Source organism: Zootoca vivipara, chromosome 1, assembly GCF_965207765.1.
Source record: "Zootoca vivipara chromosome 1, rZooViv2.hap1.1, whole genome shotgun sequence".
Classification (NCBI taxonomy): domain Eukaryota; kingdom Metazoa; phylum Chordata; class Lepidosauria; order Squamata; family Lacertidae; genus Zootoca; species Zootoca vivipara.
Genome location: NC_142582.1, coordinates 128,233,852 through 128,257,675, shown reverse-complemented (window position 1 = coordinate 128,257,675; position 23,824 = coordinate 128,233,852). Strand labels below are relative to the sequence as shown.

The window sequence follows — 23,824 nt, the reverse complement described above, 5'->3', positions numbered from 1 at the left end:
AACAGCTCTAAAGCAGAGGTTCCCAAACTTATTTGGCTTAGCACTCCATTTTCAGAAAAAAATAATTACTCGGCAACTCCCTGTAAATCTACCTTCTTTAAGCAAACAAACAGAAAGATGCATTGACAAATTTGTGTTCTTTCATGTATCTCTATTTCCACCTACATCCTGCCAGCTCAGTCCAATTTGCCCCAGTGGCAGGGCTGGTGCCACAGCCTGCCTATCTGTCATGGGCCAAATAGGCAGGCAAGCTGCAATCCACTTCTCAGGCCTGGGTGAAGCCAAAGAGTCCAGGAAAAACCCCTCACCACCGTCCTTCAACAGCGCCCAACCTGGCAGTAAGCGCCATTACACAACAAATGAAACATTTTCTTCTTTATGCTTTTCCACCGCCCCCTTATTTTTATTCAATGCCCTCCCAATTGCATCCGAGGCTACTGCCCATCCCCCTGGATTGCTCCACCGCCACCGCCCCCCAGGGACAGTTTCACCCACTTTGGGAAACAGTGCTCTAAAGCTTCATGCTCTTCTCCTAGCATAGGAGACAGGTTTAGAGTTAATTTTTGTAAGAGACTGTTTGACTAAAGGGTGAGGTATAAATGCTATTAAAAAATAACCTGTCTTATATTGAATATCAGACCATTTCTGTGCTGATTGGCAGAGGCTGTCCAGGTTTTCAGGCAGGAGATTTTTCTCTTCCCCCCTGAAGATGCCAAGGGCTGAAGCTGGCATCAGGTGCTCTTCCACTGAGCTGCCAGAGACTCACGATTTATCTGACGTTCTTTCCAGGTACGAAAGTGAAATCGGCAAGGACGCAGACTGGTCCCTACATGCGCAGCAGCCCTAGGAAGCCACCTCCAGGATCTGCTTCTCATCAGGAGCTCCAGTATCTCTTCAGCCCCACCAGAGAGACCTCCGAACTCTCAGCTGCTCTTGAAGGGCACCTCATCCCAATGGCTATTCCATTAGGTATGGAAAAGAAAAGAGAGAGGCTCCACTTACACATAGAATCATGGAATCGTAGAGTTGGAAGAGACCACAAGGGCCTTCCAGTCCAACCCCCTGCCGAGCAGGAAACACCATCAAAGCATTCCTGACAGATGGCTGTCCAGCCTCTGCTTAAAGACCTCCAAAGAAGGAGACTCCAACACACTCCTTGGTAGCAAATTCCACTGCCGAACAGCTCTTACTGTCAGGAAGTTCTTCCTAATGTTTAGGTGGAATCTTCTTTCTTGTACACAAACCACCTTTACTCAGAAAAATGCCTGCTGCTACACCACGTATCTTTCCTCCTCCTTTGTCTGTGTGGAGGTTCACATGGGATTTTTCCAGATGTGGGAGCAAGGCAGCTCATAATTTTGGCGAGGCGTCATGTATTATTAGCCCCAAAATAATAATTGTATTATTAGCCCCAAAATGTATTCATGTGCATGTCTGATTATACTAATGAGGGACAAAATACTGCAAATGATTGGTGCAGAGGATCTATTAGAAAAATGAAGTCCAAGGAATCGGAACCCTTTCTTAGTAAATTATTGGTTAGGCTAGGTTAAAGTACAGCAGGGCTGCTGCTCTTCTGAATTCATCAGATGAAAGACTATTTATCAAACCAAAGCCTATTGAGTGGAGCATCCAGTTTCCCATGGCAGCCAGTCAGATGCCCCTTGGAAGCCCATAAGCAGGACAAAAGGAAGTAGCCCTCCCTTGCTGTTTCTCCAGCAGTTAATACTGGTCCTGATACCATATCAAAAGCCATTGATGGCTTTCTCCGCCATGAACTTGTCTAATCCCTTTTTAGTTCCACCACCTATGAATTCTATACATGTGTTTTGTGTGTGTGTGTTGCGCAGAGGCACTTTCTTCAGTCTTTCCTGAATCTCCTGTTTTTAGGCTTCATCAGAGCACCCCACATTCTAGCATTACTAAGAGATAGAAAACATTTTTTCCCTTATGCTGTGCACAGCCTTTTCGTAAATTAAAGAGGCCAGTTATTTGCGTGTGTGTTCTGCATATGATTGCTTTGTTATGATACACCAGTGGGTTCTTTTTACTCCAGATCTTGTATCTTAGCCTCCCCCAAGCCAATGCCTTCCAGATGTTTCACACTACAGCTCTCATCAGCTTCCACAAGCATGGCCATGGGGACTAGGGCTGATGGGAGTTGTAGCCCAAAGCACCAGCTTTGATGAAGACTGTTGCAGCCATTCCTAGTTAGGAGTTTTGCTCCATCACTCTGATAATTTTGGTTAAACCCTTTCTGCACTTTTTTCAACTCCACTGTCTTCTCTCTCTCTCTCTCTCTCTCTCTCTCTCTCTCTTTCTTTTCTTTTCTTTTCTTTTCTTTTTTTTGAGATGCAAAGGCCATATTCCAAATGTAACTGCATCATAGGTTTGTCTGAGGCTATTCCAGTACTACAGTATTGCTATTTTCAACTCCTTTCCCTCATAATTTCTATCATGGATTTTTCCTCCTCACCACCTTTTGGGGGGGGGGCAGTAATGCTGGAAAAACAGATGTTATCTCCAAAGATCTCTTCCCTGGTCAGTTGCTTCCAATTCAGATTTCATCAGGTTATATATGAACTTGTTGCCTTCATTTGAGGCTGTTTTATAGGGGTGTGTGTACATACAGATATGGATTCCCCCACCCCACCCCTCTTTGTAACTTCCATTCTGTTCACTGAAGTTATTTTTACCATCCCTAGATGTCACTGTAGTAAACGAAACTCTCACAAAACAGTGGGGAAGTTTTATATTCAGGCATCATGCTTTTAGGAGAAATCAGGTCTAGGAAAACTGCAGCAGATTTGAAGCCTGTCAACAACCTCAGATATGCTGATGATGCAACCTTGATGGCAGAAATTGAGGAGGAATTAAAGAACCTTTTAATGAGGGTGAAAGAGGAGAGCGCAAAATATGGTCTGAAGCTCAACATCAAAAAAACCAAGATCATGGCCACTGGTCCCATCACCTCCTGGCAAATAGAAGGGGAAGAAATGGAGGCAGTGAGAGATTTTACTTTCTTGGGCTCCTTGATCACTGCAGATGGTGACAGCAGTCACGAAATTAAAAGACGCCTGCTTCTTGGGAGAAAAGCAGTGACAAACCTAGACAGCATCTTAAAAAGCAGAGACATCACCTTGCCGACAAAGGTCCGTACTGTATAGTTAAAGCTATGGTTTTCCCAGTAGTGATGTATGGAAGTGAGAGCTGGACCATAAAGAAGGCTGGTCGCCGAAGAATTGATGCTTTTGAATTATGGTGCTGGAGGAGACTCTTGAGAGTCCCATGGACTGCAAGAAGATCAAACCTATCCATTCTGAAGGAAATCAGCCCTGAGTGCTCCCTGGAAGGACAGATCGTGAAGCTGAGGCTCCAATACTTTGGCCACCTCATGAGAAGAGAAGACTCCCTGGAAAAGACCCTGATGTTGGGAAAGATGGAGGGCACTAGGAGAAGGGGACAACAGAGGACGAGATGGTTGGACAGTGTTCTCGAAGCTACAAACATGAGTTTGACCAAACTGCGGGAGGCAGTGGAAGACAGGAGTGCCTAGCGTGCTATGATCCATGGGGTTACGAAGAGTCGGACACGACTAAACAACAACAACAACAACAAGTTTGTGAAAGAATAGTAGACACAATCCTGAACATGTTTGGTTCGGTAAATCATGCTTAAGGCACAGTATCAGGATGTTATATAGTACCTCCAAGGTTCAGAGACAGTTGCAGGGCAGCATGGGTCAGAGAGTGCTGTTGCGCTCAGGTCCTGATTTTTGGCTTCCCACAAAGTTGCTCGGGGAAATGAGCCTTTAGTCTGATCTGGCAGGGCTCTACGTACTTAGGTTCTTAAGTCAAACTGTGGCTGGCTCACCCTTTTTCCTAGTGTGTAGGCATGCTTGGATAGTTCAGTTGGTTAGAGCGTGGTGCTGATAATGCAAAGGTTGTAGGTTTGATCCCCGTATGGGAGAGCTGCATATTCCTGCATTGCAGGGGGTTGGATCCCTTCCAGCTCTACAATTCTATGATTCAATATGCAGTGGCCTGAGAGAGGGAGTCTCCAATTCCTGTGCCTATATTTCTATTTCTAAAAAATGGTTGTACAGTGGACCCTCTGGATATGAACTTAATTCGTTCCGGCGGTCCGTACGTACCCCGATAAGTCCTTATCTAGAGGCGCCGCTTCTGCGCGTGGGGTGCGATAGAGCTCTTTTGCTCATGCGCGCGTGGCAAAACCCAGAAGTACACACTTCCGGGTTTGCCGGGTTCGCGACCTGAAAGTTACGTTACCCGAAGATAACGTAACCCAAGGGTCCACTGTATTCTGGAACTTCATTTTTTAAAAAGCAAAGCAGTTTATAGCAATTACATATATACAGTACACAGTAAAAACCACATAAATGTTTAAGATTACAGATCATCAGCTAACTGTTACAGGAAATGTCTGGCAGCACAGAAATGTTTTCAGCAAATGTTGAAAGGTTAAGACAGAAAGTGCCTGCCGAATCTCTGTTGGCAAGGCATTTGCCAGAAAACAACGCTACTGTCTCGTTTTTGTGTCAGTGTTAAATGAGCCCCACCAACTCAGGATGACTGCAGTGCTCCTACGGATGATATCAGAGATCAAGCTGGAACATAACGGTTCAGATCGTTGTTCGGGGCTTTGCAAATAAATACATGGGTATTAAGCTTGGCTCTGTCGTAAATGAGCAGGCAGCCCGTAAAACTTCACACATTTTTTCCAAGGCTGCATGCATATGTGTGATCTTTATGACAGAAATGGGGAAAGTAACAGGTTGGGTAGGTGCTACAGGCAGTTTACTGTTGGTCTGGTATGAAATACAGCATTGCAGTTACTAGAAGGGTGTGTATTTGGATGTCTGTGTCCGGCTGGCTGGATTTATAGATTATCACACACGTTCAGTTTTCTCTTTTGTTTATAAATTGCGTTCTTCCTCAGGATTTGTTAAAGGTGGTTCTCTCCTGCTTCCTTTTGTTTTGCACTTACATTAGGTCAAAAACAAATCAACAGCAACTCTTCTCAGCCTACAGGAATATGCACAGGTGAATTTCACCCTCTCACTGTGACATCCTCTGTTCCTCCTGCTTCCCTGAAACCGCAGCCAAAGGTAAAGAAGCCCAACATTGGCATAATAGAGATGAAATCGGAGAAAAAAGACCCTCCCAAATTGACTGTACAGGTATGGAACAAGAATGGCAAGAGCTGCCTTAATGAATTTAACCCTAATCCTCCTCCATCTTCTGTGTCTGGTTGTATGATCTGTTTTACAGCGGTGCCTCAGTTTAAGTACACAATTGGTTCCGGAAGTCTGTACTTAACCTGAAGCGTACTTAACCTGAAGCGAACTATCCCATTGAAAGTACAGTGGTACCTCGCAAGACGAATGCCTCGCACAACGAAAAACTCGCAAGGCAAAGTTTTCTATGGCTGCGCTTCACAAGATGAATTTTTTTGCGTGGTTTTTTTTTGCTTTGCTTACATTGGAAACCCGCAAGATTTTCGCAATACAAAACGACTCACAGAACGAATTAATTTTGTCTTGTGAGGCACCACTGTAATGGAAAAGGGATTAATCCGTTCCAGACAGTCTGTGCAGTACTTAAACTGAAGCGTACTTAACCTGAAGTGAACTTTCCCATTGAAAGTAATGGAAAGTGGATTAATCCATTCCAGATGGGTCTGTTGAGCACTTGAAAGTACAGTGGTGCCTCGCTAGACGAAATTAATTCGTTCCAGGACTCAATTCATCCTACGAAAATTTCGTCTAGCAAGGCACCGTTTCCCATAGGAATGCATTAAAAGTCAATTAATGCGTTCCTATGGGTTCCGGGGGACTGGCGGCGGCAGCACTTGCTCTCTTGGCTCGGGGAAGGCACTTCCTGCCTTTCCCGAGCCAAGAGAGCAAGCGCTGCTGCTGCGAACAACAGAGCAGGATCGGACGAAGCTTCAGAAGCCTCGTTGGATCCAGCTCTGTCAGGCGGGGTGGGGGAAAGGCAAAGGAACGATCCCCTGCACCTTTCCCCCACCGCCGCCTAGCCAGTGCCTGAGCCGAAGTACGGTGCTGCGGCCGGGGGCTTTTTGCCGTCTGCCTCCCCCTTGGCTCGGGGAAGGCAAACGGCGAAAAGCCCCCGCAGTTCCGCACTTCGGCTCCGGGGGTCGCTGTGGCGGTTGGGGTGAGGGGAAAGCGGAGTCCGCCCACCCCACCCCGACCGACACAGCGCAGATCGGATGGCTTCCTCGGCTAAGGCAAGCGGGCGGACAGCCGCCCACCCGCTTGCCTTGGCCGAGGACGGCTTCCCCGGCATGGGACGCGGCTTTGGAGACCTCCGAAGCTGCGCCCCATGCCGGCTGTGCGCGGCGAGGCGGCGGAGGGGAGAAGCTCTTCTCCCCCACTTCTTCCTGTGCTAGTGTTCCGCTGGTCTCTGCTGGTTGCCCCTCACTGCTCGGGCAACAGGCAGAGACCAGCAGAACACAAAGGGGAACCAGCTGGGAAAAAAATAAGGGACAAAATTCGTTAAGCGAGTCGCGGCCGCGGAAAAACCTTTCGTTAAGCGAGGTAACCTCCGTGCGAGAAAACCTTTCGTTAAGCGGATTTTTCGTTAAGCAGGGCATTCGTTAAGCGAGGCACCACTGTACTTGAAAGTACTCAAACCGAAGTGTACTTAAACCGAGGTATGACTGTATTTCGTGGTCAGAAAAATGTGTGTTTGTATGGATTGTGGGTTTTTGTTTTTGTTTAAATCAGTATTACTGAGCTGGTCTGCCGAGTCTTCAGACAGTGGCATTATAATTAGTTGAAGTTCTTGAGCATTGCTTCACCATAAAGTCTCAGGGCAGGCTGCACCAATACAAAAATACAAAATTAAAACAGTTTACTCTAGGGTGAGTCCTAAAGAGAGGGGGGGGGCACAGGAAAGAGGTTTGTCTTTGGCATGTGATGAAAGTGATACAGTGAAGATACCACATGCAATTCTATGGGACACAAATTCTACAGCTTAGAGACTGTCACAGGAAAATGCCCTCTCCTGGGTTGCGATTCCCTGCACTTCCAAGGGTTTGAGAACTATCTGACAATCTTAACACTTGTGAGGGTGTGTAGGAGAAAAGGTGATGATGCAAATATTTGGGGTATAAGTTGTTCAGGGCTTTAAACACCCATGTGAGCACCTTGAGTTGCCCCAGAATCTGATGAAGGGCAGTCCAGAAATGGAATAAATAATAAATTTATTATTATCACAGGCTGAGCATTTAATGGCACAGGGGACAAAGGCTGCATAGGAAGCTTGGTTCATGTCCTCATGGGAAACTAGATTGAATCTGGGCTTTTACTTTCCAGGTGCTGCCTAATGTTGACATTGACAGTATTTCAAGCGACAGCACCAGCGTCAACCATATTTCCTTTCCAAAGGAGGTGATACAGGTATTTGAATTCACCCTTGCTAGTTTCTGATACATAAATATGGCTTGATACCAGTTTATTATCACGGGAAACAGGTCTGGAATGGCTGTTGTTGAGGAGAGCATTTAGCATCGAATGGCCACGTCACATGTGGCAAATTTCTTGCGAAGCAAGCACTGCTCCGAGACAGTTCCTCACATGGCTGCTTTGCTTGGAAGCTGAGAAACCATGAATAAGGATAGCATAGTAAATGTTGTAACTGGCTAGATTTGAAGAACTTGGTTTATATTTTGTGGGCACCTTTGTACGCCGACAGTCCTCTCACTTCCAGTCCCTCAGAACATACTTTGATGAAGGCTTGATTGGAAGTCTCTAAAATCAATATTAAGTCCCATTGGCTGTTGGGATGGGAGAACTCTATTGAGGAAGGGAGGATGCAAACTTGATTGGCCATGTCTTGTTCCCAACATTTTATCCTGCATGACCACGAAAGGCTCGATTCTTACTGGTTGGGGTCTCCAGTGCTGGGGAACAGGCTTGTCTCCCACCCCATTGGTAACTGGTCCCAAGATATAAGCTCCCCACTCTATTTTCCTGCTCTCTTTCAGTGTAGCAAGAATGTCCTTGTAGCTTTTTTCATTCTTCTCCTCTACTAAATCTCAAGGTTCACTTAATCTGTATTATTATTTTTTAGGCTACTGCAGAAAGCCTAAGTCTGCCCGAGGACGATGAAGAACTGAAACTTCCTGGTGCCGACTTCATTGATGTTACTGGTGTCAGTCAGGTGAGTTTTCCAAAAGCTTCTCACTTAGCAGGGGAGAAAATGTGATATTTATTTTTTAAGGGTCACCATTGTTACCCGCTGAACATTCTTCTTAGGAAGCTGATTTGATTAATGTTTAATTCACTAATGTGAAAATTACTTCTAAAGAAACCATCAGGTCTCATTTATAGCAGCCGGTGGCAATGCTCCTATGGTTTACTACACTGCTCCTTTGGAGTTTCACCTCAAATCTTCTTTGTATAGCTTTCCTCTTATTGTAAAAGCATGCCACTCCATGTAAACTGCTGCTAAGGCTGAGGTGGGAACAAGGAAATTAGAGGCCAAGGAGACTTTGACAAAAGGTATTGTGCAACCAAATCCGCAGGTTCTGCACAGAAAGACCAAGCTCTGCTTGTACCAGGCGGCTTGCAATCACCATAATTAATTTTGCACCACATGGAGCTTAAAAGCATCGCAAAAAACCACAGAGTAGTTGGAAATTCAGCAATTCGTGCATCTGGAGATCTTTCTGAGGGGCTGGAATGGAAGAGGAAGCCCCAAGCGTGGCATAGGCACCTTCTGTTTGCTATCAAGGGTGAAAAGAGAGCGTAAAGAAGGCTACCGATGTTGAGCACAATCCAGTCCCTGGTTTTTCCTTCTCTCTTGGCTGACTTTTCACAACCCCTTGTTGTTGTTTAGTCGTGTCCGACTCTTCGTGACCCCATGGACCAGAGCACGCCAGGCACTCCTGTCTTGCACTGCCTCCCACAGTTTGGTCAAACTCATGTTCGTAGCTTCGAGAACACTGTCCAACCATCTCGTCCTCTGTCGTCCCCTTCTCCTTGTGCCCTCCATCTTTCCCAACATCAGGGTCTTTTTCAGGGAGTCTTCTCTTCTCATGAGGTGGCCAAAGTATTGGAGCCTCAGCTTCAGGATCTGTCCTTCCAGTGAGCACTCAGGGCTGATTTCCTTCAGAATGGATAGGTTTGATCTTCTTGCAGTCCATGGGACTCTCAAGAGTGTCCGCCAGCACCATAATTCAAAAGCATCAATTCTTCAGCGATCAGCCTTCTTTGTGGTCCAGCTCTCACTTCCATACATCACTACAGGGGAAACCATAGCTTTAACTTTACGGACCTTTGTAGGCAAGGTGATGTAAACGTCACTAATCGCAATCCAGTGAATGTCCTAACTTCTGTGTACCATTGAATTTCCATGTTCCTTTCCCCAAAATATGTTCCCTGGGTTAAGAAGTACATTGGTTGTGAGATTCTGGGCCACCTATTAATGATACTGTTTTTGTAATCCTGGTATTCATAAATGCAAAAGGCTATCTTAATTGTATTTCATAGAATCATAGCGTTGGAAGGGGTCCCAAGGGTCATCTAGTCCAACCCCCTGCAATGCAGGAATCTCAGCTACAGCGCCCATGACAGATTGCCATCCAACCTCATTGTGTATCATCCAATTGGCCATCCAATTTCACTGTGTATCATCATTGTCGTGACAACAGTTTTAGCAATGCACATTTGGAGATGAGTTTTGTATAACTGCAGTGTTGAATTCTTGCAGTTTGCTTTCTTTTCATTTATTTTCTTAATTGGGAAGGAGTTCTAATATTTCCTACTCTTTTATCTAAGCTGTAGCTGTGTCAGAAGCCAGAATGCTTCTCCTTTGAGATGCTTCCTTTCTTTTTTAATAAGTAAAGTGAAACCTCGTGGTCATTTATTTCCAGCTTGTGCTTATGAAGCAGCAATAAAAGACACCAGGATCATCCTTTTTTTTTTTAAGATGTGAGCAAGAAGCGATTTTTCCCCCCTGCCCCTTGTCCTTTTTTCCATTTTCTCAGGCGTTTCTTTCATCCTGCATCCTTGGCAGTCTTGGCCAAGTGTTCAACCACAAAAACATTCCAACTCTAACACATGTTTGGCTTGGGTTTGCCTAAACGATGAGCCTGAAGATGTGGAAGGATTAACTTGAATCCGAAAGCATATAAATACTTGAAGGGAGAAATACTAGAGACATCAGAAGAAAAGCCTCATAACTACTTTGTTGAGAGCACATGCGCACAAAGGAAATGCCCACAAAGTGTCTGGCAGAATACTCACTTTTTCTTTATGAAAAATATATAAACTAAGGGAGTAGCCTTCTGTGTTATGTTTTACAATTCTTCAGTGACAGTTGCATTGAAATAGAAACACAAAGGAAACCTATGGGGAGAAATGCTGTCCAGTAATTAGATATTGGGTAGAATTTGCTGTCAGAATGAAAGATAACTATGAATACCGTTGTTCCAGTGGGGAGAAAATGTTTGCCAGTACTTATGTCTGTGAATGTGAATACACACACACACACCCACCCACACACACACATACATTTTTGAACTTTAACATACACATGCAACATAAATTTTAATGTGCAGAATACAATTTGTTGCAGAAATTCAGGTGAGTTGTAAAGTGTGCACCAACACAGCATATGAATAGATGCTTTCTCTAGAAGCAACGCTTGAGATGGCAGAACTTGGTCAAGGCTAGTGGGAGGCCTGCATTTGAGTTCTGCTTCTGACATGGAGTAATTTGCGACCTGGAGCAAGTTGCCCACCATCTCAATTTTTCATCTGCAAAATGGGAATGCTAATACAGGTAAGCCCTACCTTGCAGGGCTTGTGAATGCAGAGGTAGTATAAAACATTACCTGCTGTGAAGTTGAGGGATAGGGCAGGCTTTGCATCAAGATAAAGGATGAAAAAGGGATAAAAGTAAATGAAGCATAGTTAGAACAGAAAATTTGGATAGAAATATTTATCAGTGATTCAGAGAACCCCATGCCTGGTTTTCTGTGCCCAGGAGGACTTTGTTCCTTGATTTTGCTTGTGGTGGTGGTTGGGTTTGGTGAACAGGAGTCTTAAAAGCCAGGTGGCAACCACTTTTTTTTGAAATAAGTATTTTCAAAAAGAGTTTCTAAGGTGCGTCTAGCTTTCAAGGAGCTTCTGGTCAAAGGTTGAAGTCAAAAATTCCACTGGCCATGCCTAAAGAACCTTTATGGATCTTGGACTATAAATAAGTAAACGGATATTCTACTTTTGTAATACCCTCTTGAGCCAGGTTCATGCTGTTCCAAGTTGTTTTCGCTACATCTGTTTTCAAAGTATGGTCTTCCCTGCTCATGAGGGACCTGTGTCAATGTAGCTGATGGGATTGGCAAAGCACTTAGTTACTGACAATAGCAAAGACCTTATGGCTGATGGGAATAGGAAATTGGATTAAGAAATGTAATGGAGCTTACAGGGAGGGGAATCTGGTTCTAAAAATTTGCCGTCAGTGCTACTTAGAGAGTCCCCAGACCCACTCAGATGCATACAATGTTGTGGTTGTGCCTTGCTATGCAGCATAAGTCTGTATGCCATTTTAAAAATTTTTTTCACAACTTGTGAAGCACAGGGCTGTTGCCAACATTTCTGAATGTCGAGTGTGCTGGACCCTCAACAATGAAATGTATTGCTAATGGAGGTGTACTGAAATACTGTCTGGCTGTGCAGGATTGAATTAGCCTTTGTTGCCATTAGGACGAAGGAGACGAGGATGTCCCGGAATTCTCTGAGCCAGTCCTACATTTTGACAGACAAGAAGAAACCGCTTCTCCAAAATACAGTGGCCCTCCTTTTCCACCTGCTGCTCCTCAGCCCACAGCAGACATTCTGGATGAGATCATAGAAAAACGAGAAACCCTGGAAAACAAGCTGGTTGGCTGGTGAGTTCCCAGAGCAGGCGCTGTAAAATGGTGATGCGCTGGTGGAATGTCTTTAGCTCTATAGGACCATCCATGTATATGCCGTTTTACAGAGCAGCCTGTGCAAAACAGATCCTTGCTCTTAGAAACTCATGGTCTTGCATTTGGGCTGTGAAGGCCATGATGGAGGGAGGGAGGGAGGAATAGGTAAACCCCGTTACACGTACTTGGCCTTGGTTTTTGTTAGCCACACAACGTAAGGGATTAAGCTGGCGTCCCCCACATCCACTCAGATGTCGTTGACTTGCGACTCCCATCGGCGGCATCAGGGCCAGCCCTACCATTAGGCAGAGGGAGGTGGCTGCCTCATTTGGATGCTGGGAGCCTGCAGGCCAAGGCTTCTAGCTCTGCTGTTCTGTATTTGGCACAAACAGCATAAAGGCAGGTGCTTTAAATATACAAATCTTTATTCCACCAGGGTGGAGCAGGAAGTAATGGCACGAATCATCAGTGGGATGTATCCACCCCAGAAAGAAGCAGTACGCAACATAAGCTTGTCAGAGAGCGAGGACAGTCAAGATATATCCTCAGACATCGGTAAGCAAAAGCTGCAATATTTCTCTCTCTCTGTCGCTTCTGCAACCCCCAGCGGAGGGAAATATTTACAGAAAGTGGACTGATCCAAGGAAAACGAATGTTCCTAATAGCCTGATTAGAGCCTTGCTTTCGTTTAGCTCGACCGAGAAATGTGTTTAAAGACACTTGCTCAAGCCAGGTAAAAAACAACAACAACCCACACAGTTCTAAACCTTAACACTCCCTCCCCTTTTTAGGTTTCAAGTAATATCCCTGCCCTACCCCCCCAGATAAACTCAATGCAGCAAAGCATTTTGTATGATGCATAATAATGTAAGAATACCACAGGGGAAGCGGGAATTGTAGGGTCCACTAAACGTGTGTTCTGTGTTTGGAGTTGGCCTTCAAGAACACAGCAGCATGGTGTTGGTTCATATTGTTCCAGCGCCAAGAGAACTCTGCTGGCTGACATATAGTTAGTTTCCTGGTTGGATTGAGAACGCTGCTGGTGAACCTCCAAAGGCCATCTTTGGCCAAGGTAGACCAGCGTATCTTTGGGACTGTGTCCTCCCATGGGGTGTTGAGATAGTCAGAAGCTAGATTGGCATGGACGTTATCACCCAACAACTGGTATTCTAAAGCATACTGCTCCTGAACCTGGAGTCTCCATTTAGGTAAAATGGGTGAGAGCCATTGTTAGAGAGACCTCTTCTTCATGAGTTTGTCTGAGCCCCCTCCTAAAGCCACCTTTAGGTTCAGAATATCTGGAGGGCACCAGGTTGGGGGTAGGCTGACTTAAGCCACCAGGCACCAGCACATCTCTTGGTAGTGAACTCCGTGAGTGAGTTAGGCATTGTGTAAAGAAGGTACTTCCTGATTTCAGAAAAGAATGCATTGCCAATCAATTTCAGTGGGTGACCACCACATTCAAATATTATAGGAGAGGAAGAATAACTTCCTTCTCTCTAGCCATATCATACTTGATTTTGCCTTATGTTGTAGTAGCATACTTTTTAAAGAAAAGGAAGTTTTTCTGCATGCCAGAAATCTGAAAATCAAGGACTGCTTTTGCCACACAAGCACGTCACCTTGGATCCAAATATCGCTGTAGCACAAACAGAAAAATCCACTTAAAATTAATGCATAGGGTCTTGATTTCTGTCTGCTCCTCTCCCTGACCCTCTGGATCCATTTCTCAAGGGGGGTGGAGGGTAAGAGAGGCTGGGGAAGCTCTTGCTGCCCAAGAACAACAGAACTCTTGATTCTTAGTATACAAGCCTTTAGCATTATTATTAATTTACAATGGGGGTGGAAGGTTCACAGGCTATGAAGGACTTTCTCACAAATTTATTGACAGCTGCACAAATTATTATGGCTAGGAAGTGGAAGGGGCAAGCAGAATATAAAATGGGAAAATGGTATAAAAAGGTGTGGGATATAGCTATTAATGATAAAATTAATGTGTGCCATTAAGGTAAGACGGGGAAGATGCAGGAGGAACAATTTTGAGGAGATATGGAAGGTGTTTGTAGAATTTGTACTGTTAAAACAGAAAGGGGTCAAACCATCACAAGATGTGTTGAAATTTTGGGAGGTTGGATAGCTACAATGGAATGGTCTTGGTGGTTGTTGTTGTTGTTGTTGTTTAGTCGTTTAGTCGTGTCCGACTCTTCATGACCCCATGGCACTCCTGTCTTCCACTGCCTCCCGCAGTTTGGTCAAACTTATGTTCGTAGCTTCGAGAGCACTGTCCAACCATCTCGTCCTCTGTCGTCCCCTTCTCCTTGTGCCCTCAATCTTTCCCAACATCAGGGTCTTTTCCAATGAGTCTTCTCTTTTCATGAGGTGGCCAAAGTATTGGAGCCTCAGCTTCAGGATCTGTCCTTCCAGGGAGCACTCAGGGCTGATTTCCTTCAGAATGGATAGGTTTGATCTTCTTGCAGTCCATGGGACTCTCAAGAGTCTCCTCCAGCACCATAATTCAAAAGCATCAATTCTTCGGCGATCAGCCTTCTTGATGGTCCAGCTCTCACTTCCATACATCACTACTGGGGAAACTAAAGCTATTGTTTTCCCAGTAGTGATGTATGGTCTTGGTGGCAGGGTGCCTATTTTTATTCTTACTAATTTGTGATTATTACTTTGTCAAAAAGAATAGTATACAAGCCTTAATATTTGGTTCTTGCCTGTGTTCTGGTTTATCTTTAGTTGTAGCAGCAGGTACCGGGGGGTTTCAGCTGTTTGTCGATGCCGGTCTCCCAGTGGATTCGGACATTATTAGACATTTTGTGAATGAAGCGCTTGCTGAGACAGTTGCCGTCATGCTGGGTGACAGCGAAAGCCAACAGGCAGCCTCTGCTGTTGTTGTTCCTCAAACCACAACACCCTTGCCAGAAAAGGTGACTTGTTTCTTTTTGTTTGGGATTTGTGAATAAGAATTGGGAATTTATTTATTTATTTATTTTGTAGTAATTGGGTGGTATTCAACTAAGTTTTATTCAGAGTGGACCGATTGAAGTTAATGGACCTAAGTCAAGTTTATTCATTTCAGTGGGTCTACTCTTGAGTAAAACTTAGCTGAATACCACCCTTGGCGTTTTGCTTCTTGCAGCATATAAGCAACTATGACAAAAAGTTTGAAATAAGAGGCTTTCTGGTCTTCCTGCCCCTTTTTGGCAAAGAAGGTGTGCAACTTCTGAATCTGTTGCCAGCACTGAAACGAGCCTAGAAGCTACATCTCCTGACCTGGACACTGCAATTCTCTTTTGGCTGGGAACTAAGCGAGGCAGAAATATACTCTGCACATTCCCAGAGTCACTCTTTTCATTACTGGTTTGTGCTCCATGGCACATGTTTGGCCATTTGTTTGTCCAGAAGAAATTGTCGTCTGGGCAAGTGGGTTTGCTGCAAGGTGGGTCTATAGGCAACTGGTTGATAAGCTAAATTGCTAAATATAGGGCCCTCAGTCCACTGTTGTTTGAAAACCCAGAATTTCAGACTTCTTGCAGTTTCTCCTGAAACTGCTCCTTCTCCTGAAAAAAATTAATCCCATTCACCCAAAATCAGCCCAGACTGAAAATACTGGGCATTGCTTGCGGCTAACCCATTCACATTCTGTATGTAGCTGCTGCAAATTGTAAATCTATCCCAATACCATTTATGCTCCATTTATGTTTTGATTCTAAAGGGTAAGCTTTTATTAGCCATAAGAATAAGTGCATGTCATTTATTTATTGCTTGTGGGTTTTCTTGAGATTCAGAAACATTTGTAAGCTAGACTAAGTCCAGTCAATATCCCATCTCACTTCCCCTTGAACTGTGCTCTCACTGTTGCAGAAATCCTACATCCTGTAAGCTTTAAATTCCTGGCTCTTTCTTTCCCAGTCAGATTTGATTATTTAAAATAAGGTGGAGGGGATTTTTTCTAACAGCTTTACTACTTTCTTTCAATTGCCTTCGTGTGTGTTTTTTCCAGGAAACAATACTGTCTACTCCACTAGCCACACCTGAAGCCACACCTCCTCCATCCCCTCCTCCTCCAAAAGAACCATCTCCAGTAAAAACCCCAGAGTCCTCTCTGTCTGTGCCTGAAATTGATGGAGATACTGATCTGAGGCAGCCAGCAGCAGCAGGTATCAAAACAGGTTATCAGAGTAGAAAAGTTGCTAAATTAATTACACTCATCAGCTTTGTTTTCAAGCATGGTGTATTTTAATTTTCCAGAAAAAGCTTTCTTGATGAATTGACATATTGGGAGTTGTGTTTCCATCACCTCCACCCTCCAAAACAACAACAACAACAACACAAGCCTCTTCTGCTAGAAACTATCAAAATTATTCTAGTAATTCTTCTGTGTGTCTAGATTTGGGGAAGGGATCAATCATAGAATTGTAGAATCATTGAATCTTAGAGTTGAAAAATGTTCAACCCACAGTTTACCAGCTTGCTCTCGAGAATATCATAGGGGACCTTGTCAAAAAGCCTTACTGAAATCAAGATACATCATGTCCGCAGCATTTCCCTGGTCCACCAAGTTTGTAATTCCATCAAAAACAGACATCAAATAATTTGGCATACTTTGGAAACTTTCAGAACTTCAAAGCAAACGGGAATAGAAACAGAAAGTAATTAGTTTGTTCTTGACCAGTCTGGACTGTCGAGTGTATATTTGCTCCATGCAGCAAGCGAAATGTTTGCAGGGAATAATAATAATAATAATTATTATTATTATTATTTATTTATACCCCACCCATCCGCCTGGGTTTCCCCAGCCACTCTGGGCGGCTTCTAACAGAAATATTAAAATACACTAATTTCTTAAAGATTAAAAGCTTCCCTAAACAGGGCTGCCTTCAGATGTCCTCTAAAAGTCTGGAAGAGTCATGCATGCCTTTGCTGCAGCAACATAGCTTGTCTTGGCATTTCTTTATCCCTTCTTTTTGTAGGATTCAAGGCTGGAGCCGCCATCAGCCCAGTGGCTACCCCTGTGGTCACCCCTGTGGCTTCACCGCCCAGAGTAGCCACACCGAGCCCTCCTGTATCCGAGCATGTCCCAGGCGGAGGAGTGGTGGAAAGGCAGACGCCTCCGAACCCCTGGGGAGATGCAGAGCTTCCTCTGGAAGAAGAGAAGCCCAGTCTGCAGAGTGAAGAAGGGAGCTATCGCCCCGCAGCCATGTGAGTTGTAACACTTGGCACAAAATCATCTTCTAATCTTCCTCTTGCAATTTTCTTAGCTGCAACGATAAAGGAGAAGTACCAATTAATTACTAATATTTATATATCACTTAAGATGCAAAAAAAGAAAAACTAACTATGATATTTTAACACCCCTGGAGCCATTACTGTCAACTTTCAGATGACAGACAAAGACACTCTTGTTTACCTGGGCTTTGGGTTAATTAATAACATAAGCAGAACTTACCAGATCAGACCACTGGCCCGTCTCATCCAGCATCCTGTTCTCACAATGGCCAGCCAGATCCCAGTTGGGAACTCACAAGCAGGACCTGATCTTCTAGTGATACCCAGCAACTGGCATCCAGAGGCCTTTTTGTGGTGCCCACCTGGGCAGTTTAGGTTCCATCCTTTTTACCTTTGTATTTGCTTATAAATGTTTGTCAGCTTTGTGTGTTTTATGGTTCTATAATGAGTCGCCTTTTGTGGAAAGTTGATGAACAAATGTTACTATTATTAATATTAAACTCTTATATAAAAATGAAACATATCAGTAAAAAAGAGAGGCTATCAAGGAACATTCAGTGAAATATTGGTACATAATTAAATAGTGATTTACCCATAAAGCAGTGCATTATGAGGCTAGCTAGCTAGCTAGGGTTTTTTTCCCCCAAGGAAGGAGTTGTCCTCTTGGCACTATTACCTGAAGTGGGTGTGATGAGTAGTTGTTGTTTAGAGGGAACAGGTACAGTGGGCATGGAAGCATGGAAACAGAAGGGAGAGAGCTGAGCTGAATTGCCCCGATCCAGCCAGAGTGTCTGTGGGGAGTGCATTATTTTATAGCAAACCATTTTTCATTTTTGTTGATTACCCTCTAAAGTCACCCAAACAAGTGTGATCATTAAAAAACTACCATTTCATGGAGAAGTAAAATTAAAAACAGAAAAGACGTGTTTGACAAACTGGCGAAGGTTTAAGCAATGTTAGTAATGTGTGACATCAGTTTTTGACAATGCCCTTTATTATTATTATTATTATTATTATTATTATTATTATTATTATTATTTGTCATTTTTAGCATAATGTCTGTAGCCAAACACGAAGAGCCGGACACTTTGGTCTTGCCAGCTCCTGAGCCAACTGAGCCCCACGAACCGCCCCTGCAGGAGCCCAGGGCTCCATCCCCTTCTGTGCACACCCCCAGTTCTGGCCTTTCCACAGAGGAGAGCAGTCTGACCGCCACGGAAACTGAGACTGCGGGAAGGCCGATCTCAGAAGGAGAAATTCTGTACAGTTACGGACAGATGCTGGCAGCAAAAGGTGAGTCTATGTCCAGCTCTTTGTCTTTCTTTAGCATTTTGCCTTTAATTTTCTCATTGTTTCAAGACCAAACACATCCCCTCTTAATAGTGTAAGAGCTCCGAGGGTGACCTTGCAAGATTTATGGAACATGCGGAAGGGCCCAGACCTCAGTGGTAGGGAATCAGATTTGCATGCAGAAACGTCCCAAGTTCAATCATCTGCCAGTGAGTTCGAATAATACTGAGTTAGGTGCATCCTTGGTCTGATTTGGGATCTAGCAGTTTCCTTTGTTCCTATAATCAGCAACTCGTTTTTTCCTGGAGGTCACATCAAGCGGAGGTAGTATAATTCTACAAGGGAGAGGAAGCCTATCTTTTTTAAACGTTCCCCTGCTTTAAATTAATTAAACTCCTTCAGCTTGGCAAAACAAAGCATTATCTTTTTACAATGGGGATATGTTATTTCTGCTCTTACACCACTCCGCTGACTATTTCAGAGCTGGAGCAAAACAGTTTGCCTTGTTTGCCTTCAGTGACACTGTCATGCCGCTAGGCCTGGGCAATATATCAATTTATGAGGAGCTGACCGCAATGTCGGCTTCACTCAGTGGTATATCGCTGGTGAAACCGTCGGTGCTCCTGAGTCCCTCTCCTAGCAGTGTCTGCTGGAGGGAGTCGAACAGTGGTGGTTCCACTCAGCGATATATTGCTAGTGTGGAACCGCCATCCCACTCTGTCCTCATACGACGCAGAGAGAGAAAGCCGATAACAGCTTGTTCCTCCCGCTGCATCTTTAACCTGCTCGACTGAGGAGTGTGCAGCTGCTCTTGCCTCAATTGAGCAGTTAAAGGAGCCCTCAGCCCAGCGCTGGCTCCTGTGAGCCGGCGGAAGTTTGGGGGTTCTGTGAAACTGTCCAGGTGAGGGGAGCATGATTGCCGTTCCCTGCAGCGAGCAGTTAAAGGAACCCTGATGCTCTGCCCGCTTGTACGCAAGCAGCAAGAGCACTGGGGCTGTCTCAGCTGGGAGGAATATATATATATATATATATATATATATATATATATATATATATATATATATATAAATGTCCAGTAGCACTTTAGATAGTGATGTATGGAAGAGAGAGCTGGACCATAAAGAAGGCTGATGGCCGAAGAATTGATGCTTTTGAATTATGGTGCTGGAGGAGACTCTTGAGAGTCCCATGGACTGCAAGAAGATCAAACCTATCCATTCTTAAGGAAATCAGCCCTGAGTGCTCCCTGGAAGGACAGATCCTGAAGCTGAGGCTCCAATACTTTGGCCACCTCATGAGAAGAGGAGACTCCCTGGAAAAGACCCTGATGTTGGGAAAGATGGAGGGCACAACAAGGAGAAGGGGATGACAGAGGACGAGATGGTTGGACAGTGTTCTCGAAGCTACGAACATGAGTTTGACCAAACTGCGGGAGGCAGTGCAAGACAGGAGTGCCTGGCGTGCTATGGTCCATGGGGTCACGAAGACACGACTAAACGACTAAACAACAAGCACTTTAGAGACCAACTCAGTTTGTTCTTGGTATAAGCTTTTATTCCCTCCCCCCAGCTGAGCGGCACAAACAAGGTGCATTGTCCCAGCCTGCAAGACTGGGTGAATCGGCCTCACCTCTCGAGGTGAATGCTGGGGCAGTTTCACCCGGTGTCTTGCAGGCAGAGACCAATACATCTTGTTTTTCCCCAAAATCGCAGTATATCGCCAAACTGCGATGTTTGGCCGGCGATACACCACAATGTTGAAAAGCTGATGTCACCCAGCTCTACATGCCACCAGAACTGATTGGCTGTGTAATGCTGTGGTGTCATTGCATTTACGAGGTGACCTCACCTGAAGGAAAGAAGAGAAGTTGTGGGGTGGAAGAACTCCACAGTGGTCTGAAAATAAATGCAGGAGGGGGAAAGGTAGGGAGAACCTCCCCCACTACCACCCAAAAGCTTGGAACCCTCTGTGCCAAAACTTGTTTCAGTCCTTGTTCTTAACCACCTATTTTGTTATTTTGCAAGTGGAATGGATTTGTGCGTTCGCCTACTGTGCACAAGTGCATGTTTGTTATGTTTTTCCTTCCAGCTTTTGCAGAAGGAGGACTGTCTCTTCCAAACCTAAGTGACAGCATGACTAGCACTCTTCATGATGCCCATGAGATGGTAATGAAATCATTTAACTAGACACTGCCAAAATTGATGGGGTCTTCAGGGTGGCAGCGGCAGAAAACTGGGTGCCCCCCAGGTAGCCACCTCTAACTGGTCCAGATAGACAATGGGCCGGTTTGGTCAAGAGGCAGTGGCTGAGTTTTGCACATATCACTAAGCCAAACCAAAGCTAAGAGTGAGTGAGTGAATGAATGAGTGAGTTCGTTGGTACTCCCATCAAAAAACGCAGCCACTCTGCTCCTCCCAGTGTCATGTTCTGGCTTGCTGCTTATGGGTTGATGGGAGACCAACCATGAACTCAGGTTCAAACATAATTCTCTTTTCTAAGTATTGCAGTGGCAGCAAGACGGGGGACCAGGGAGGCAGAGGAGCACAGTCGCTGCATTCACACAGCCGCCACTCAAAGTAGATTAGAAATAAAGGAGCAAACAGTGGTCATTGAAACACAAACTGCCACGATTAAAAACAATGGCACAAAGAGCAACACAATCAATCAACAGGGTCAAAAACTTTCTTAGAAAGGTGAATTGCTGGTGAAACACGAAACAAAGATAAGGGCGATTCAACATCTTGGAACAGGGAGTTTTGCAGACAAGGGGGCACCACGAAAGAACTTCTCTTTTTGTGGTCGTTGCTTTAGTACCCATATCATATAAGGACATAAGAAGAGCCTGGCTGCTGGATCAGGCCAAGGCCAGATGGGTGGGGTGGTACTGTTATTATTATTATTATTATTATTATTATTATTATTATTATTATTATTATTATTCCTGTTTACACTGGCCAACCAGATGCTTATGGGAAGCCCACAAACAATGCATGAGTTGCAACATGACTCTCCCTGTTTCTGCTCTGTCAAAACTGGTGGTCTCTTCCAACTCTATGATTCTATGATTCTATGGTGTTCAGAGGAATACTGCCTTCATCTGTGGAGGTAGAACATAGCGATCCTGGCTAGCAGCTAGTAACTATTTTATAAATAACTCACCTTCTGTTATTTTTTAAACTGTTCTGTAATAGCTTTTATTACTACTACTACTACTACTAATAATAATAATAAAGCTATTATAGAACAGTTTAAAAATAATAGTTTGTTGTACCCCGCCCATCTTATCTGGGCAGCTTCCAGCATATAATATATAAAAACATAGTAAAACCTTAATCCTTAAAAAGCTTCCCTATACAGGGCTCAGGTGTTTCCTAAATGTTATATAATTACTCATCTCCTTAACATCTGATGGGAGGGTGTTTCACAGGGTGGCACCACCACCGGGAAGGCCCTCTTCCTGGTTCCCTGCAACTTGGCTTCTCACAATGAGGGAACTGCCAGAAGGCCCTCGGTGCTGGACCCATAGCTGCCAAGTTTTCCCTTTTCTTGCGAGGAAGCCTATTCAGCATAAGGGAAAATCCCTTTTAAAAAGGGATAACTTGGCAGCTATGGCTGGATCTCAGTGTCCGGGCTGAACGATGGGGGTGGAAACGCTCCTTCAGGATTTTTGTACATCACCTTGGACCATATGTGGAACACTAATGATGATGATGAAGAAGAAGATGATGAAGTGATGATGATGATTGCAGCAGCACAGAGTGTGTTGCTGCCCCTATGGACAAAACTGTTGTGTCACTGAAAGAGTCTCCCAAGGCTTTAGAAGAGTGATTGACCTCAGTAATGAATGCTTTTACAGTCAAAACTTGGTTGTCGTGTGTAATCCGTTCCGGAAGCCCATTCGGCTTCCAAACCATTTGACAACCAAGGTGCAGCTTCCAATTGGTTGCAAGAACTTCCTGCACTCAAGCAGAAGTCACGTCAGATGTTCGGAAAAACATTCAAAAACCACAGCATTTACTTATGGGTTTTCGGTGTTTGGGAGCTGAGGTTTGGCTGTGTTTTATGCATTTATTTTTTAAAAGTATGCCATTGTTCATCTTTCAGGATTTTGATCCTCCAAGCGAAGGGCAAGTGTTACAGAGACCTCGCAGAGGATACCACAAGGACCCAGTTCTCTCCCTTTTCTCAAGAGTAAACCAAGCACCACTTGCTTCCCAGGAAGAGATCTGTCGGAGTGAGGTATGTTCATTTCTCAAAATAGAACAGATCACACCTGTGGTCCCATGCTCCACTCTGTGTGGGGTGTTTGTTAGAGTGGGCGGGGTGTGGATAGGAAATCTGCCTCATAGTAGTCTGGATGATTGCCAGGAGGACGAAATATTGCCACCTCCCTTCTCTCACCCCTGTTTCTCTCCCTTTTACTCCAGAACACAAGTGACAGTGCTGGGGAACTGAGCGAGGGGCAGCGGCCAAAGCTGACAGAAGCTGCAGAAAGCATCCTGATGGGACGTTGCTCTTACACGAACCAGCCTAGTACCCGGGTTTCTAAAAAGTCACCTCAGCATGCAACATCTCCAGGACAATATTACAGGGTTGCAGGTGCAAGTTTAATTTTTTTTTCCTGAGGGTTTCCCCAGAAAACCCCACAGAATTTGCTTGAAAATGTCCCCTGCTACTGGTTTGCAGTGTAATGAATATCTCTTTTCAGTCTCCTCTTTGCAATGCTAAACATGCCCAACTCCTTCAACCACTCCTCATCAGGCTTGGTTTCCAGACCCTTGATCATCTTGGTTTCCCTCCTCAGCACATGTTCCAGCTTGTCAACATCCTTCTTAAATTGTGGTGCCCTAAACTGGACACAGTATTCCAAGTGTGGTCTGACTAAGGCAGAATAGAGTGGTACTATTACTTCCCTTGGAGACGCGGGTGGCGCTGTGGGTTAAACCACAGAGCCTAGGGCTTGCCGATCAGAAGGCCGGCGGTTCGAATCCCCGCGACGGGGTGAGCTCCCGTTGTTCGGTCCCAGCTCCTGCCAACCTAGCAGTTTGAAAGCACGTCAAAGTGCAAGTAGATAAATAGGGACCGCTCCGGCGGGAAGGTAAACGGCGTTTCCGTGCGCTGCTCTGGTTCGCCAGAAACGGCTTAGTCATGCTGGCCACATGACCTGGAAGCTGTATGCTGGCTCCCTCAGCTAATAAAGCAAGATGAGCGCCGCAATCCCAGAGTCAGTCACGACTGGACCTAACGGTCAGGGGTCCCTTTACCTTTATCTATTACTTCCCTTGATCTGGACACTATACTTCTGTTGATGCAGCCTAGAATAGGGTTAGCTTTTTTTGCTG

General features: G+C 44.8%; 1 protein-coding gene across 5 annotated transcripts in view; it reads left to right on the top strand.

Annotated features, from left to right (window-relative positions):
* Positions 1-23,824, top strand: part of KIAA0586 (KIAA0586 ortholog) — a 71,833-nt gene that overhangs the window by 21,045 nt on the left and 26,964 nt on the right. For all 5 annotated transcript variants that reach the window (XM_088674218.1, XM_088674203.1, XM_088674221.1 and 2 more), the window contains exons 18-30: positions 790-969; positions 5,013-5,200; positions 7,358-7,441; positions 8,115-8,204; positions 11,752-11,936; positions 12,394-12,512; positions 14,700-14,890; positions 15,967-16,123; positions 16,937-17,165; positions 18,244-18,485; positions 20,571-20,647; positions 22,587-22,721; positions 22,910-23,081. In XM_088674218.1, the coding sequence (XP_088530344.1) occupies positions 790-969; positions 5,013-5,200; positions 7,358-7,441; positions 8,115-8,204; positions 11,752-11,936; positions 12,394-12,512; positions 14,700-14,890; positions 15,967-16,123; positions 16,937-17,165; positions 18,244-18,485; positions 20,571-20,647; positions 22,587-22,721; positions 22,910-23,081 (2,049 nt within the window). The remainder of the gene's footprint in view (positions 1-789; positions 970-5,012; positions 5,201-7,357; positions 7,442-8,114; positions 8,205-11,751; positions 11,937-12,393; positions 12,513-14,699; positions 14,891-15,966; positions 16,124-16,936; positions 17,166-18,243; positions 18,486-20,570; positions 20,648-22,586; positions 22,722-22,909; positions 23,082-23,824) is intronic.